At 30.0% G+C, this 18070-nt stretch overlaps 1 protein-coding gene across 1 annotated transcript in view; it reads left to right on the forward strand.

Annotated features, from left to right (window-relative positions):
• The window catches only part of LOC135925587 (isocitrate dehydrogenase [NAD] subunit beta, mitochondrial-like), a 49359-nt gene that overhangs the window by 12576 nt on the left and 18713 nt on the right, over positions 1 to 18070 (forward strand). The window contains exon 3 of the mRNA XM_065460994.1: positions 1154 to 1287. Coding sequence (XP_065317066.1) covers positions 1154 to 1287 — 134 coding nt within the window. The remainder of the gene's footprint in view (positions 1 to 1153; positions 1288 to 18070) is intronic.

An 18070-nucleotide genomic window follows, 5' to 3' on the forward strand; every position in this document is an offset into this window, starting at 1 on the left:
TAGAATATGATTGCAAATTTAATACATAAATAAAGGAATACTTATAGCTTAGAGATATTTAATAATAATTTATTATGTATTTAGCTCGTGTTATTTAAATAGTAAATGATTTATTATGTGGTTAGACCATCGACATTTCGCAGCAGAGCGATATTTAGTAATAAATGATTTATTATGTGGTTAGCCGAACGATAAATAGACCCAGTGATTACCGTGACGACTAATTAAATAAGTAAATTTTGTTGTTATATCAGATGGATTAAAGTACAACGCATTTTCATTTTATTTATTTCATATAAAATTATCATATTCTTTAAAGAAAGATTTGGCAGAAGAGCCAAAATTCATTATTTTGATGAGGCAGCTACACAATATAAAATAATAAACTTCATTAACCCCTACAATCTTAAAGATGATTTTGGGATAAACAGAATGGCATTTATTTACAACAGCACCTGGTAAAAGATAATGTCATAATTTCGGAAGCGTTACTAAACGGTTAGCAGCTCGAACAATATGATCATATATTGACAACTATGGATTTATATAACTATCCTAGAAATAATATCAGAGGGATAAATTTTATATTTGTGAGTAGTGTTGTTAAACGGCCCGATTTGGATCGATTTTTAAAAACGGCATCTGTATAATGAAATAAAAATTATTGCTCGGATTTAATTTTTTCTTGAGATAAATGATTATATCAAAAATGTAACATTTTTCATCTCTTTAAATCCCCATATTTTAACGATTAAATGATGTAAGGAAGTAAAATTTCAATTTTTTCTTAGTCATAGTATATACTACAAAATTAAAAAAAATTCTAATAGGGTGGGGTTGAAACCTTAGTTGATTTAATATGGAATTCACCATATACATATTATTTATAATTACTGCAAAATATAATTGGAACATTTTCTAAATGTATTTATATAATTATATGAAATTTAGAAAATTCTTAATAAAAATATTATTTAAATTATTTATTCGATATTTAAATTGCTAACGTTAATAAATGATTATTTTATTTTGATTACATTCATTGAGTAAAGAAAGAAAGAATGAATGGAAGAAATGTCAATAAATAAGCCAAGAAATTTAATTTATTATATTAAATGAACCATTTTTAAACTATAAATTATTTTTATATTAGAAATCTGATCTGGAAACAAAAAGAAAAGTCACAATGATTCCAGGTGACGGCGTTGGACCAGATTTGATGGAATCGGTAAAAGAAGTTTTTAGGAACATAGGTGCTCCTATCAATTTTGAAGAGATGCATTTAAGGTTTTTTAAATTTCTATATATTAATTTAATTTTGCTAGAGATCATAGCTAAGATAATTTCGCGAGAATGGCTAAAACCCAGGGAAAAATTCTTTGAATCTTCTAAAAACATTATTTATAAAAGTATTTGGCGCTTTCGATTCATTTGGCGTTTTTTTTGTCAACACCAATGCCCACTATCACGGTAGGGGCATGATGCCGAACTTAATTAAAATAGTATAAGGGTTGGGTTGTAGGAATCATAAGAATCATAATGGTATCCCTTTCATTTTTGGAAGAAAAATTTACATAGCCCACCCCCTCCCCCTCTTAATTATTAAAAAATAATAATTTGCAAATTATGCATTATAAAATTTAATGAAAATTAAACCAAAATATCCAAGTATAAATCTCTTTGTATATGATTTATATATTAGTTTTAAAGATACAATTCAAGAACTATCCCTAATTATTTAAAAAAAAACAATTTTGCATTTTTATATATAATTATAAATTTTTTTATTGATCGAAATGATAAAATTTATGGAAATATCAGGACATCCAAACATAAATATATGATTTACAAATTATATATTAGATTTAAAAAACAATTCAAGAACAAAGCAATTAGTAATGTGTCATTGTCTTCAAAAAAATTGGAGGCAGCACGCTAATAGTTACCCCCTAATTGATTAAATTTACAATAATCAAAATATTTTATAGTTAAATTTTAATATAAGGGATTATGGGTTGGAAACATTTTCATCAAGTACGCGATGGTAAATCAGTTAAAACGGTATGCATGTTTTGCAAGATGTCCTATATTACCCACGTTGATAGAATGGTCAAGCATTTATTAAGCAGCTGTACTATGTGCCCTGTCATAATTAAGGAAATTTTTTTATTCAAATTCCAAAATATCAACGTCGACAAAAAATCACACAAATATAATTTGTAATACTTCTAGCTCTGATGAAGAATTGGGTGAAATTAGTGAGAATAATTATCAAATTGACAATATTATGCCTTATGACTCAGGAGAATTTGATTCCATTATCTGATTAATAAACAAGCAATGAGATTAATTGTAAATCTCAATCTTGTATAATCGGGTTCATTGATAGAATGAATCCCATGGAAAAAAATGGGCTCTATCAATTATTTCCAAAGGCTGTATATGCGAGCAATTTACCAGAAAAATTGTTAAAGTTTTCAAGAATATACACAACATATCAGCTGCAGTATTTTCCCGTAATAAGAATCAACATAGTATACCATCTACATTAAGTACAATTAGCCAAACAAGATGGGCATCGTCAATAAAATGTGTGAGCAAATACAAATATGTAAGAAAGCTCTAAAGGCATCAGTTGTTTAAGAAGCTGTATGTGATATTTATCCCATAGAAATTACCATATATTAAATGAAGAAATATTTTGGACGAAAAATTAAAATTTTTTAACTGAATATCTAATCGATGGTCGGCGCGCGCCGATTTTTAGCCGCCGTCAACAAAATAGGCGCAGTTATAAATTTTTATAACATAAATTTTTTAATTGCTTAAAAAAACAAATATACACTACTCTACAGATATCTCGGCATATTTTTAAATATTTATTTAATAGAAAACTCATTATAAATAAAATCGATTTCGTAATTTTATAATTATCATGTATAAAAATTATTTTATTTAAATTTTCGAGATATAATGATGATCTCCTTAAATTTAACGTCAATCCAGAGGTAGAGAAAACTCTCACTAGGTGTGCTAGTCGCTGGAATACAAAGAATTTTTTTGGCGAGCCTGGAAAGATTGGGAAGTTCCCTCTTCTTTTCTCTCCAAAAATTTAGAACGTCTATATCTTGTGAATGTCGTTTTCCAAGAAGATGGTGGCATTCTTGTTCTAAGTTACCTAACGTGGAATCATAATTTATATTTGTTGAATGTTTATTTGCCAATTTTGTCAAATAACTTTAATTTATCTTCTTGATCCTCATTAGCTATATTTACTACCTGAATATCATCATTCTCTATTAGTTTAAGATGTTTTATTATAAATTCTGAAGCTGAGAAATTTTGTTTCATTTTATACTTTGACACAATTGTTAATTTTTGAAATCTTGGATCTAAAAGAGCCAATACCTAGATAATTTTAAATAAAAAAAAATATCACAAACCGGAAATTGTAACGCAAGTATTTTTAGCATATTTTCCTTTAGTGAAATGATTTCAGAAATATCACTATCATTTACTATTAAATGTGTTTCAATTTCACTTCTAAAAAGTAACGCCAAGTTTAAAGTAGGCCCTTTTTGTACTGAAAGAAATTCGACTGTTTCTTTAAATTTTGAAAGAAATGCTAAAAGTTCTTCTACCAGATCAGATTCATAGTTTGATAATTTGAGAAAGTGCTTCCCAATTCTTTTTAAAACATTATTAATTAAATTCTTATTTAATCTAGATATGTTTTCTAGCATAATTAATATACTATGCCAACGTGTTGGGACATTTAATTTTAAGGTTTTCATATGCGTGGAATTATTGTCATTATTATTATTGGAATTGCTAATTTGAAAACGGGTATTGGGTATGGATTAGTGCTATCAAGATCTAACATGTCTGATGTTAAATCTATTGTACTTAGGCATTTTCTATGATCTGCCTCGAATTCAAATTCAACCTTTGTTGTTTTATATCTTAGAGCAATAATAATTTCTCTAATTCTTTTGATGAGATTTTGGAATTATTGTCATTATTATTATTGGAATTGCCAATTTGAAAACGGGTATCCGGGTATGGATCAGTGCTGTCAAGATCTAACATGTCGGATGTTAATTCTATTGTACTTAGGCATTTTCTTTGATCTGCCTCGAATTCAAATTCAACCTCTGCAATTTTATATCTTAGAAGCAGTAATAATTCCTCAATTCTTTTGATGAGATTTTCAACAAAGGGTACCTTTTTAATACCATCTACTGTAACCAGATTGTGTAAACCATGACCCAAACATAAATGTGTTCATATTCACCTAATCAAACACCTTTTCTAACATTAGGCCCAGCATCTCTGACCATTTGTATTTTTTTCTCCTTTAAATTAAATTCTTCTTCTATTTTATCAATCTCAGTTAGAATAGTCTCACCTGTGTGTTTTAGGGTTATATAATGAGTTGCTAAAGTAAAGTAAATCATTTCAAAATTATCATTTATTAAATGAAATGTAAATGTAATATAGTCCCTTCTTCTGTATTGATCTGTCCACATATCAAATGTAATTGAGCAAAATTTTGGCCCTGAGTTAATTTGTTCTTGTACATATACTTTCATTGATAGGTAAACATCATTAAGAGCCGGCTTAGTGATGTTCTGTCTGGCAAATCAGAATTAGAATTAATAACTTGATATTTCTAAAATAAGTATTTTGAAATTTATAACAGAAAATCATTATATCTTTAATTTTTATTAGACACAAATTAGGGAGAATTTATCAAGAAGAAATAAATTTGTTAAAAATTTTCTGGGTTGCAAAGCTACACAAAAACAGAGATGATTAAAACAAATGAATATGCTATTTATTATCCAATATTATTTAAATCATACATATCTATATGCTATTTCAATAGAACAAAAAAAGACATAAAGGTATTATAGATAATATATCAATTTTTTTTATTAATTTGATACCTTCAAAAAATCTTTCATTCCTATATTATCAATTGATTGAAAAGTTAATAAGTCAGCACAACATAATAACAAATAATTTCTTGCTAAGCCATTTTTTAGAGGTTTTAGAATGTCTGGAATTTTGGTTTGGTTATAAAATATTTTTTTAAATCTTGCGATTTTGATGAAGTATCTTCTTTAATATTATGTTCAGAAGTCATGTGTTTTAACAAATTTCCTGTGCTAATGTTGTTTGAAAAGTTTTGAATTTTATAGCTAGATTATATTTTACAAAAATTATATTTTAATTTATTAAAGATTTTGGCTATATATGAGAAAATAATATTTAAAAAAAATATATTGTGAAAATGGCTTATTTGAATCATCATCGTCTACTGTAGCCTTTTCTAAGCAACAATTGCAGTAAAATTTGTTAGAAATTATGGAAATTGTTTTATTATCTCATTTAAGTGTAAATAACCAAAAAATTTCCAAACGAATGATTTTTTATTATTTACAGTTATGATATTAAAATTATTTATAGATTTATTAAATGTAGATGCATCCATTTTAAAAATATGTAAAATATGGTAACTTTTGGAATTTTAGATTTTTGATTGATTGAATTTTATAATGACGTCAGTATAATTATGATTTTAAAATGTATAAAATAAAAATTCATCTAAATCCTGATTGACATTAAAAAAATTACAACAGTGATGTTGACTTATTGGAATAAAAAGGTATAAAATGTGAAAGAAATTTCTGCCCCGGCGTGATTTTCATAAACGGCGGCGTTTTCGGCGTAACCAAGGTCGGCCGAAGCACAGGTCTAGTTATACCCAAACTTTAGCTACAGGGGATAAATGTACTTTGGCCCACATAAAAAACGAGATGGTTAATTTGGAAGGATACAATATACAGTCATGCTATGATTCTATATTTTCTCCATCTGAAGATAAAAAAAATTAAAGTTATGTTTGAAAATAGAGAAAATGATCTAAATACATTTGCTCACCTTATTTATTGGACCGCCGATATCAAGGGTGCATCTTTATTACTGAAGGTGGAGCATGTGATATAATACAAGAATTAGGCATTTTACAAGGTGGTGATAATCAAAATATTTTAAGTGATATAATAAATTTCAAAAGTAAAAGCGGCATATTTAATAGCCAAAATAAAATGGAAAATGGTAACTTTCATAATCAGGTTTCGGCATCAAGTTGGCCGAATGCGTTTTGCCCCGTTGCCCATTAAGAGAAGTGGCAAATATTTTACTAACATTTCCTAGTTCGACTTCTTCTTCAGAAAGAAATTGATCGGTTTGGGGCAATATTCTTACGAAAAACAGAAATCAATTGAAGACTTCTACAGAAAAGTATATTATAACCTGATTGATTAAAAATATTAATGAAAATAATAATATTCAATATGAAATGAATTATAGAATAATTTAAAAATATATTATAAAATTTAATATTACATAGATTCATTATAATATTATATATATAAAATAAAGTTAATATTGGCGTAAAAAACATTTATTTAAATTTGACAATATTTGATCAGTCAAATATCGTATTTGACCTATCCAAATACACAATCCTGAATAATTCCATTACTTGTTAAAATATTTCCGGCGATGAATCTACTCCAAACGGAAGTCGCGTGAAATAACAAAGTTCAATAGACGTGATGATCACTAAAAGCTTTCTTACAACTTCACAGAGGGTGGCGTATGTCTGGTGTACAATCTTATATTACTTTATTTTGTATATATATAATATTATAATGAATTTATGTAATATTAAATTTTATAATATATTTTTTAATTCATTCCATAGTTAATGTTTCGCCCTCTATGGTAGAGTCTATATCCGATTCATATTCAAAATTATTATTTTCCTTAATATTTTTAATCAATCTTAAGTTATGATATACTCTTACCAATTTTCCTGTTATAGAAGTCTTCAATCGATTTCTGTTTTTCTTATGAAAATTGCTCGAAACCAGGGATCCGAACCGTTATTTATAGCGGTTCAGTTTGGCTACGGATCAGTATGTAAAAAATTATAATGGTTACGTTTTGGTTACGATTTTTAAGAAAAAATTATAAAGGTTCGGTTCAGCTTATTGTAAAAGTTTATAATGGTTCATTACGGTTATAATTTTTTTTTATTGAAGCAACACCATAGTATAATAATTTTAATTATGAATATTTTTTAAAATTTTTGCCATCACTAATTTATTTTTATTATAAGCATCTATGAATTTTATATAAAGAAAATATATAAGATTCAAGATAACTCATTTTTAAATATATTATTTGAACGTATAAGCAATATATTTCTAATATAAATGGATTCATATTTGTTCGTTGTGACGATAACACTACAGAAACTAGTGTTGCGGGAACTGCCAGTATACTATAAGAGCAAGTTTATAATTCTAGATATTCAAATTTTTAGATTCCCAAAATATAAAAACTGATAATTTTTTATCGATCCTTTCAACAATGAATCAATAATATTTCTAAGATTATGTTCTTTGTGTGCATTTGAAGTAGCCTTTTTAAATTCCGATTTTGATAATATAATAATTATAAATAACGACGGAGATTTGGTAAAATATGTAAATGTAAAAAAAATGAGAGTTATTTCTTTTATTTTTCTTTAAACCGGTTTACCTTTTTTACAAAGGTTCTTTTTAAAAGAATAAGGTTTATGTTCAGATCCACCAATTCCTTTGAATTTTAATTCATTTGTATTTAAATCAATTTCGGAATTTTTACAATCTTCGGCGCAAACAGTTAAATAAACTAAATCAGATCTTTGGGCCCATAGAAGAGCTGGGTGAAGGAGCTGTTCAAGCTTTAAATCTCTCTCCCAAAATCCTACCTTCAGCCTCATCGTGGCGGGGGAGTGGCAACGTCTTTTGGCGGCTAATGGAGGTCTAAAAGGTTCCCTGTTATCTGGGTCTAGAATAGGATCACCGTCTCCTTGACGGGGTGTAAAAACCACTTAAAGAGGTTGATGTCAGGAAGGGCATCCGATTGTAAAAATCTTGCTACAAAATTTCCTTATGGTTACAACAAAGCATGGGCAGGGTACAGTCCAAAGTACCCCGTGGGCCTCCTCATCCGCCTACGACAAAAAGAAGGATGGGAAACCTGGTGGAACCACTATTCATGAAAATGAAACTTATGACGGCCATAAACGACCTGATAAAAAGTGGAGAAACCAGTTTACGGGTGATCGAGTTAGGGTCGCGACATGGAATGTTGGGAGTATTACGGGAAGAGCTGGAGAAGTCGTCGATGTATTGCACAGAAGGCATATAGATGTGTGCTGCATACAGGAGACTAGATGGAAACCAGAATGATTGGCAAGACTAGCGAAAAGTATAAATTCTTTTGGCAAAGAGGTAATGATGGTAAGGCTGGAGTTGGGGTATTGGTTGCGGAGAAATTGGTAGACAAAGTAGTCGTAGTGAGAAGACTAGACAACCAGATAATGGTTATCAAGATGATTTTTGGTAGAAATCTATATAATATTATCTAGGCATATGTTCATCAGGTTGGAAGAAGGGAAGAAGAGAAAGATATATTTTGGGACAGTCTATTGGGGGTGATATTGAGACTGGCAAATGAAGAGGTGAATATCCTGGCTGGTGATCTGAATGGACATGTGGGAGCGGTGAAGGTTATGAAGGAGTACATAAAGGGTTAAGTTACGGCATGAGAAATTTGGAAGGAGAGAGGATTTTAGATTTTAGTGATGCTATGGATATGATTGTCTGTAATACAATGTTTAAGAAAGAATCAGAGAAGCTGGTGACTTATAAGTCGGGTAGTACCAAAAGTGCAGTGGATTACTTGTTATTAAGGAGATGTGATCGATGTATAGTAAAAAATGTGAAAGTGATACCGGGAGAGGAATGTATAAATCAGCATCGACTAGTTGTAGGAGATCTCACTCTTAAAGGTGCCAAGGTCACTAAAAGAAAGTTTGTCCCAAGGCTTAAGGTTTGGAAATTGAAGGAGGAGAGTGCTAGACTTCAATTCAATATGGCATTGGCAATTAGGGAGGCGGAGGTGGCACAAGATGGGGTGAATGACAAGTGGGAAGCCATGAAGAAAGCCTGGATAATGACAACTGAGGAGGTATGTGGATGGACAAAAGGGCCGCCTAGACATAAGGAGACTTGGTGGTGGAACCCGGAGGTAGCGAAAGCCGTGGATGAGAAACGGAGGTGTTTCAAAGTATGGTATAATAGCAAAGAAAATAGTGATAATGATATTTACAAGATGGCTAAAAGAAATGCTAAGAAATTAATAGCGAAGGCTCAAGAAAAAAAAAGACACGAGTTTGCTAAAGAAATGGAATGCGCTGATGGAATTGGAAATATGGTTCGAATGGCAAAACAGATGTCAAAAAAGAGGCAGGATGTGATAGGTGTAAAGTGTTTGAAAAATATGGAAGGAAAAATGGTGATTGATGGTAGTGGTATTAAGAACACCTGGAAGATTTACATGAAATGACTTTTGAATGAGGAAAATGAATGGGATAATAATATTAGTTGTGCAAAGGTAGAAGGTCCAGGGTGTAAATTTAGCAAGGACGAGATAAAGAGAGCAGTGAAAAAGATTAAGAAAGGGAAGACATCGGGTTTAACGATGGTGGTATCAGAGATGTTTAAAGGTTCTGATGATTTAGGGATTGAATGGTTAATGAATTTAGCCAATCAAATTGTCACAGAAGGTACTATTCCCGAGGACTGGCGAAGAAGTATAATTATTTCAGTATACAAGGGGAAAGGTGATCCTTTAGATTGTGGGTCTTACAGAGCTATTAAACTCTTGGAACATGCAATGAAAGTATTTGAGAGAGTGTTAGAGAAGCGGTTAAGGGAACAAATTAAAATTGATGAAATGCAGTTTGGTTTTACATTAGGAAAAGGCACGACAGATGCAATTTTTGTGGTGAGACAAATTCAGGAGAAGTATCTTGCGAAGGAAAAGAAACTCTATTATGCGTTTGTTGATTTGGAGAAAGCATTTGATAGGGTGCCGCGTGAGATTACTAGATGGGCCTTGAGAAAATCAGGTGTGGAGGAATGGTTGGTTACCGCAGTGATGGCAATGTATGTTGGAGCACAAACAGCAGCACGGATGGATTATGGTGATAGTGATAGCTTTGAGGTGAGGACTTCATCAAGGATCCGTGCTGAGTCCATTATTATTTATCTTAGTAATGGATGTGGTGGCTAGAGAAATGCGTGAAGGACTTCCCTGGGAGATATTATTTGCAGATGACCTTGTATTAATGGCAAACAGTGAGGGAGAATTGAGGGATAAAGTTAGTAAATGTAAGATGACTATGGAAGCAAAGGGCCTGAAAATGAATGCATCAAAAACAAAGGTGATGATTGGTGGGGAAAATCTAAAGATGGAGGAATCCGGTAAGTGGGCTTGTGGTGTATGTGGGAAAGGAGTTGCTAGAAATTCTATCCAATGCACCAGATGCCAGAAATGGGTACATAAAAGATGTAGCGGGAAAAAGGCAGTTTGATGTTAGAAAGAATGACCTTTATTTGTAGAACATGCATGAAAGGGATACATAATAATGATAACCTAAAAAATGGTGGTCTGGATATTGGCAATGGGTTAACCCTAGAAAAAGTGGATAAGTTTTGTTATTTAGGTGATATGCTAAACGCAGATGGTGGTGTAGATTCTGCCATTGTTGCAAGGATCAGACAAGCTTGGAATAAGTTCAGAGAGATGCCGTCTATTCTTACAAATAAAAAAGTTTCTCTGAAGTTAAAGGGGAAAGTTTACGTAAGCTGTGTGAGGAGTTGTTTAGTTTATGGCGGTGAAACATGGGCAATGAAAGCGACTCACGAAGCCAAATTAGAAAGAACAGAGATGAGGATGGTTAGATGGATGTGTGGGGTATCTCCGAGAGAGAGAAAAACTAGCAAGGAATTGCGAGCAAGATTAGGTATAGAAATGATTGGTATGGTATTGCGACGAAATAGACTAAGATGGTTTGGGCATGTGGAACGTATGACAAGAGATGACTGGGTAAAGAGATGCACAATGATGGAAGTAGGAGGATCAAGACCTAGAGGAAGACCCAAGATGGCGTGGACAAATGTGATAGCGGCGGATATGAGAAGCATGAATCTTACAAGTATTGATGCTCAGGACCGTCAAAAATGGGAAAGAAAAATCAGAGGGAAAACTGGCCTACCCGGGTAAACCTTGAAATCGCCATAAAACGGAGAAGAAGATAAAGGTTCTTTTTACTCTTTCAAAAAATAATTATATCGATTACGGTTCAGATATTTATAAAGGTTTACAATGGTTTCGCGGTTCTTTACGGTTCACTCCGGGTCCCTGCCCCAAACCGACTAATTTCTTTCTGAAGAAGTAATCGAACTAGGAAATGTTAGTAAAATATTTGCCACTTCTCTTAATGGGCAAGACGCATTCGGCCAACTCGAGGCCGAAACCTGATTGTTTCTTATGGAAATTACCTTCCATATATTTTGGCTATTAAATATGCCGCTTTTACTTCTGAAATTTATTATATCACTTAAAATATTTTGATTATCATCATCTTCTAAAATACCTAATTCTTGTATTATATCACATGCTTCATCAAATTCAGTAGTAGTAAGATGCACCCTTGATATTGGCGGTCCAATAAATATGGTGAGCACATATATTTAGATCATTTTTTCTATTTTCAAACATAACTTTAATTTTATTTCTTCAAATGGAGAAAATATAGAATCATGACATGATTGTATTATGAGTTTTTCCAAGTTAAGCATCTCGTTTTACATGGGCCAAAGTACATTTACCCGCTTGCACTTTCAACATTGAGGTAGCTAAAGGTTGAAGTATAGCTAAAAAATTTTAATTTCGTCCAAAATATTTCTTCACTTAATATATTATTGTTAATTTTTATGGGAAAAATATTACATACAGCTTCTTTAACTGATGCTTTCAGAGCTTTCTTACATATTTGTATTTGCTTCATACATTTTATTGACGATGCCCATCTTGTTTGGTTAAATGTACTTAATGTATATTGTATATGGGGAAATACTACATCTGGTACATGTTTATTCTTGAAAAATTTAACAATCTTTTTATTTATTGATATATGGTAACTGAAGGCGTTCAATCGTTCAAAATCGTGGAAGAATAACTGAAATATAATGTTGCGCAACCATAAATATATGATTATAATTAGTCAGATTTTAGAATTCTCCAGGCTGCTTTCATGCGACATTATCGGTAAAGAATATACTTTTACCAGATTCAATTCACAAATTACATTTTTAAATTCATGACCCATATAATTTGTCGTATGGCGATTTTACTCATTATTTAAAAATTTGTAGAATACTGGAACAGGCGTCATCACCATAAAATTAATAATACTCACGTTTCTGATGTTGCTCCAGCCATCTGACCAGGCGCGACGCAGGAATTTGGTCTGGGAGGGTGAATAATAAAATTTTATAAGAAATATTATTGTTAATTAAAAATACTAAGCATAAATTTATTAGGACTAATAACTTTTCTAATACACAATTTTAAATTAATGTGAATTACAAAAAAATTATATATTATATAAACCGGCATTGAAAAACTATAAAAATAAAATAAATGTGAATTATAAAATATAAAGTGAATCACTTAAATGACCCAAAATTGAAATTTGAACTTTTTGAGCCTTTAAAATATATAAAGTATAAAAAATTTAAATGTTGGACATATAAATTAATACACAAACAGTTTCTTAGGAATAATTATTTTGTAAGTTTTGAGCTAATTTTTCAATTATCTATCCTTGCTTGGCGTTAAATGCATATGAATACAAAAGATCCAAATCATTCAATCTACTTTCAGAAGTTGTATTTCATAGGTATGTTTTTCAGAGACTTGCAGGTCCGACCCCCGAGCCGGACCGTATTTAATTTTTTTAAACATACCCGGGCCGGGCCCGAAATTTTTTAAAAAAAATATCCTGGCCTAGCTGTATATTTTAAAACCAAATATTTGAAATCGCCATTATTAGCTATAAAAATCAAAAATAAATATAATTTATTTTTAAAAAATTTGAGCCGGGCCTGAAAATTTTATTTTCAAAAAAGCCGAGCCGGGTCTGAAAATTTTTTTAAGAAAAATCCAAGCCGAAAAAATTTTTAAAAAAAATCTGGGCCGTGCCCTGCAAATGGTACCTCTGCAGGGCTCTGTTATTCTTCTTAAAAAAAGAGAATATTCTCTCATTAGTTTACTAATGGGATGAGTTGTTAATATATATATATATATATATAACCATTTTAATACATTAGGAATATAATTTAAAATTGTTTGAAATAAGGCAAAGCATCCATAGCATTTTTTGGGACTGTATCAAAGGCATCATAAGATATTTTAACATCTTCATGATAAAAATCTATCAAATATTTTTTTTTCTATCACCATCTGTAATATCTGCGGATTTGTAAGTGCTGCATGATGAATTAAAAACCATTCATTTATTTGGGTTGTATCTAAGAGAGGGGGCATTTGTTTTATAATACTACTGATCCTATATTAATATTTTGACGATGAGCTTGCTTGCTCTAAGTCGAGGGGGAGAAATATTAAACATGTACAACTCTGCTTTTGACTCAACAGTAACATATAAAATATGAAATTCTTCATCAACATTAGCTTTAATTTCCTTGAATTCTAATAAAATGCTCTCCGCTATTCTCATCTTCTTAATCAAGTCAATGTCATGTTTTTGAAAAGTATTACATAAAATAGTTGTATAATTAAATAATACATTCTAATGAAAAAAAAAATTTGGAATAAGTATTGAATTCAATAATTTTCTTTCTTCTGAGAAAATATTTCTTTCAAGTCATTGTGATATTTCAGTAGTAGCATTAATAATCGGTTCTTCTAACTCCATAAAAGCTGTTACTGCTTAATGGCGCTTAATGGCGGAGACTCGATCTCGTTGGACAAGCTTGCAATTTCTTTCTCCCTGTTGGACAAGGAGTTTCAGAGATAATTATTATTTGACTAGAAATTTAGATAAATAATATGCCACTAAAATTTGGAAATAATGGGTAAATTACCCCAAGGAAAACTTGAAATCGAAATTAATTGTTAAAATAACTTAGTAGATGAAAGTGATAAATAAATGTAATTAAATATATATATGAGATAGGAATAAATATTAACAAATATAAATTATTATTAACAATAATATTTTTGAAAAATATAATCAGGCATCTGCATTTTTTGGCTTGGGGGGTGATTTGTACCCCTGCCCTCCTCCGCTGCGTACGCGCCTGCATCTGACACATGATAAGTGAGGAGCTTTATCTATTATATTGCAACTCTCGCCTCCATGTCCCCTGACGCTTTATCTAAAAGATATTTAGCCAGCTACCTACCCTGGGTAGTAAATAGAACTAATTTTTTTTTAAAATTCTTGGATGTAGGATTTTCAGTGATTTTGAAAGGTAAATTGCTCGCATATACAGGTTTTGCAAATAATTGACCGAGCTCTATTTTTTCTTTATGATTCATTCTATCTATGAAACCGGTTATACAAGATTGAGATATACATTTAACTTGCTTGTAGATTGATCAGAAATAATGGAATCATATTCTCCTGAGTCATAATGCAAAATATTGTCAATTTGATAATTATTCTCACTAATTTCACCAAATTCTTCATCAGAGCTAGAAGTATTACAAATAATATTTGTGTGATTTTTTGTCAACGTTGATATTTTGGAATTTGAATAAAAAATTTTCCTTAATTATGACAGGGCACATAGTACAGCTGCTTAATAAATGCTCGACCACTTTATCAACGTGGATAATATAGGACATCTTGTAAAACCTGCATACCACTTTAACTGATTTACCATCACGTACTTGTTGAAAATGTTTCAAAACATGAAACTTTGCCTTGACCATAATCCCTAATATATTAAAATTTAACTATAAAAGATTTTGATTATTGTAAAATAATCTTAATTATTTTATAATTATCGACCAATTATTTTAAGTATTATATAATATATAATATGTAACTTTTTACCAGAATTGAATAAATTATTTATAAATTCAAATATAGCAAGTAGTGATGTTAAACGGCTCGTTTGCCGATTTTTTAAAAACGGCTATCAGTATCCAGAAAAATAATATGCAAGCCTGAAAATTTTGCTCATAGAAAGAGCAAAGGTCTAGACATATAGTATCGAAATTTCGAGGCTTAGTCAATATTTTTCAAGAGAATATATTGAGTTAGCCGTTTTTAAAAATATGCTTATAACAAACTGTTTAACAACATTAATAGCAAGTGAAGTAAAATAAATGAGAGTTAATATAATTTATACTAAGCTAAATATTAAATAAAATCTAAATTTATTAAAAGATAACCAGTGGCGTAGCCAGGATTTATCTATGGGGGGGGGAAGGGGGTTTAAAATTGGGGGGGGGGGGGCTTCGCTTCTAAACCCTATTTTTAAATTTTGCTAATATTATGTGCTTATTAGTGTCCACTATTAATGTTGTTAAACGGCTCTTTTTGAGCCGATTTTTAAAAACGACTGACTGAATATTTTATCCTGAATAATATTAAGCAAGACTGAAGATTTTGTTTATAGAAAGAACAAAGGTTTGAACATTTATTAGCAAAATCTCAAGGCTTAGGCAATATTTTTCTGGCTAAAATATTGAGTTAGTTGTTTTTAAAAATCGGCTCAAAACGAGCCGTTTAACAACACTACACTATACTAGCCAGCATAAATGAAAGAATATTAGTAACAGAATTTTGGCCAAATTTATGGTTAATAAGCGGCTGGAAACATTATTCTAAAAATTTTATCAATGTTTAATAAATTGTAATTATCCAGTGTAGAAAGAAGAAAAAAATTTGCCCCCCAAACCTTCCATTTTTATGATCACTCAATATATCTTATTGAGTGTTAAAAATAATAATTTTAATTAAATTTTGAGAATTTCATTATAGATTTTATTTATTGTTAAAATAATATGGTATAAATAACATCCCTTATTTATTTTAATGATAAAATACAATAAAATAAATTTCAAAATGTAGAAATTTTATACAGACTATTATATTAAAAATTTATTGTATACAACTATATTTAAAAAAATATAAGTAATTCTTGTACGGTATTTAAAAAAAATATAATTTAACAATACAAATGAATCAAAATATAAATAATTCATATTGCAAATGCAATAGTTTTATTAAAAATAGGCAGAGAATCTAAAATGCAATTAAACATGGAAAGGGCCTTCAAAGCATTTTTTGGCCTCAAAGATTATTTTATTTTATCAAGATTTTTATACCAAAATACGACATCACAGTAATTTATCATGCGATCCTGATAAATCATCAGAATAAAATGAGATTTTCTTAATATCCGCTCGCGTTTCAAGTGTAATCAACCATTCAGACTCAACTGACAGAAGAAAATAAAAGCTTTTTAAATTAAAATTGTGACTATAAATCTTTCATTTAATTTAAATAAAAATATAGAATAAAATATTTATTTTATAAAAATCCTCAATTGTAGATGCATCAATATTTAAGCGATTGGACTGTCTAAAAACTACTTTAGGTTTAAAAATTTCAATCCCAAACATATTAGCGATCTCCTTTACTTTCTCGTATATTTCATGAAATTTTCATCCACATTATCTCTGATATTTGTTAATATTTCAACCTTGCCCTTTGACCTATTCATATCCTCCCTTAAATCCAAATAATTTTTTGTAGCATTTTGCTAAAATCATATGTATAATTTAATAAAAAATATACACATTGAATTGATATTAAAAATGTGACTTCGTAATAGCCTGCAAAATATTTTCAGCATCTGTGGAATCCTTTACTTTGCTTGATATGTAGGATTCGAGGGCTGCAAAAATAACTTCATATAATTCGATGAAAAGTTTCACTGATTGTTGTCTTTCAATAAATAGTTGGGCAAAATCTTTTTAGTTTTTTTTGATTATTTGAATCAATATTATAAACGTTCGGTTAAAAGGCTGCCTCTTCTTGGGTGGTGTGAAAAAGTTACAAACCGACGATATTGTTTCTATATTTAAAAATATATCAGAATTATAAAAAGATATCGATAATACATAAGAAAATCCAATAAATTCCAATTAAATTAAAATATTTTGACGTAAACTGTTCCTGATGTCTCGAATTTCGCATGCCTCATATCAAATTTAGGCAATGTAAACTACAGTGAACATATAGAGCTGTGCTTTAAGCTCTCTAATACTTGACTGCACCCCTTTAACGTGACCAATCAGGGAACTCTATCATATCCTTCATTAGATTTAAATTTAAATCTAGGTCCTTAATGGATGCTAAAATTTTTTGGCTAACATCTTTGATTTAGTGTCATGTAAGTCAATAAATTGAATAAAGTGTTCCTTCACTTTGAAATCACCTGATTCCATATCAATAAACCTTACCGCTATGGATAATTGCTCTATGTTACTAACATCGACTCATCTGCCAAAATATTAAAAAATGGTGATGTGCTTTCACTTTTGAAGAAATTTCTTTCAATATGAACTATTTGCATATTGCTATTATTTCATTTTGAATACTTGGACTAAGGTAGGATAGGTGGCATTTTTAGAAGAGCTTTCAAAAAGCTTTATATAGTTATCATTATTATTACATAAAAGTTTCAACAATTCCTTGAAATTCCCTTCATTATGAGAAATTTATTTATGAATTGAAACCGTTTTTTAAATAAAATTATTCGCAATAAGAAAAAAAATTTTTAAAAAAAAGATTTTCTAAAAAAAAAAATTTTTTTTCGGAGGTTATGGAAGGGTTTCAACCCCAAACCTCTCCCTTGTCTATGCCACTGAAGATAACCATGACTTAGCTAAATTATATTTATTTATTTTAGTAATAAAAAAAATCTTTTGTTTTTATATTATAAAATGAAAGTCTAATATTTTAATATGAAATTTTTAAATAAATTGTAACCTAATTAGATTGATAAACATGCCATTAATAATTTTCAAATTGCGGGAGAAATTTGGTATTATG

The sequence above is a fragment of the Gordionus sp. m RMFG-2023 genome, chromosome 2, assembly GCF_954871325.1.
Source record: "Gordionus sp. m RMFG-2023 chromosome 2, tfGorSpeb1-WG-v2, whole genome shotgun sequence".
NCBI lineage: Eukaryota > Metazoa > Nematomorpha > Gordioida > Chordodea > Parachordodidae > Gordionus > Gordionus sp. m RMFG-2023.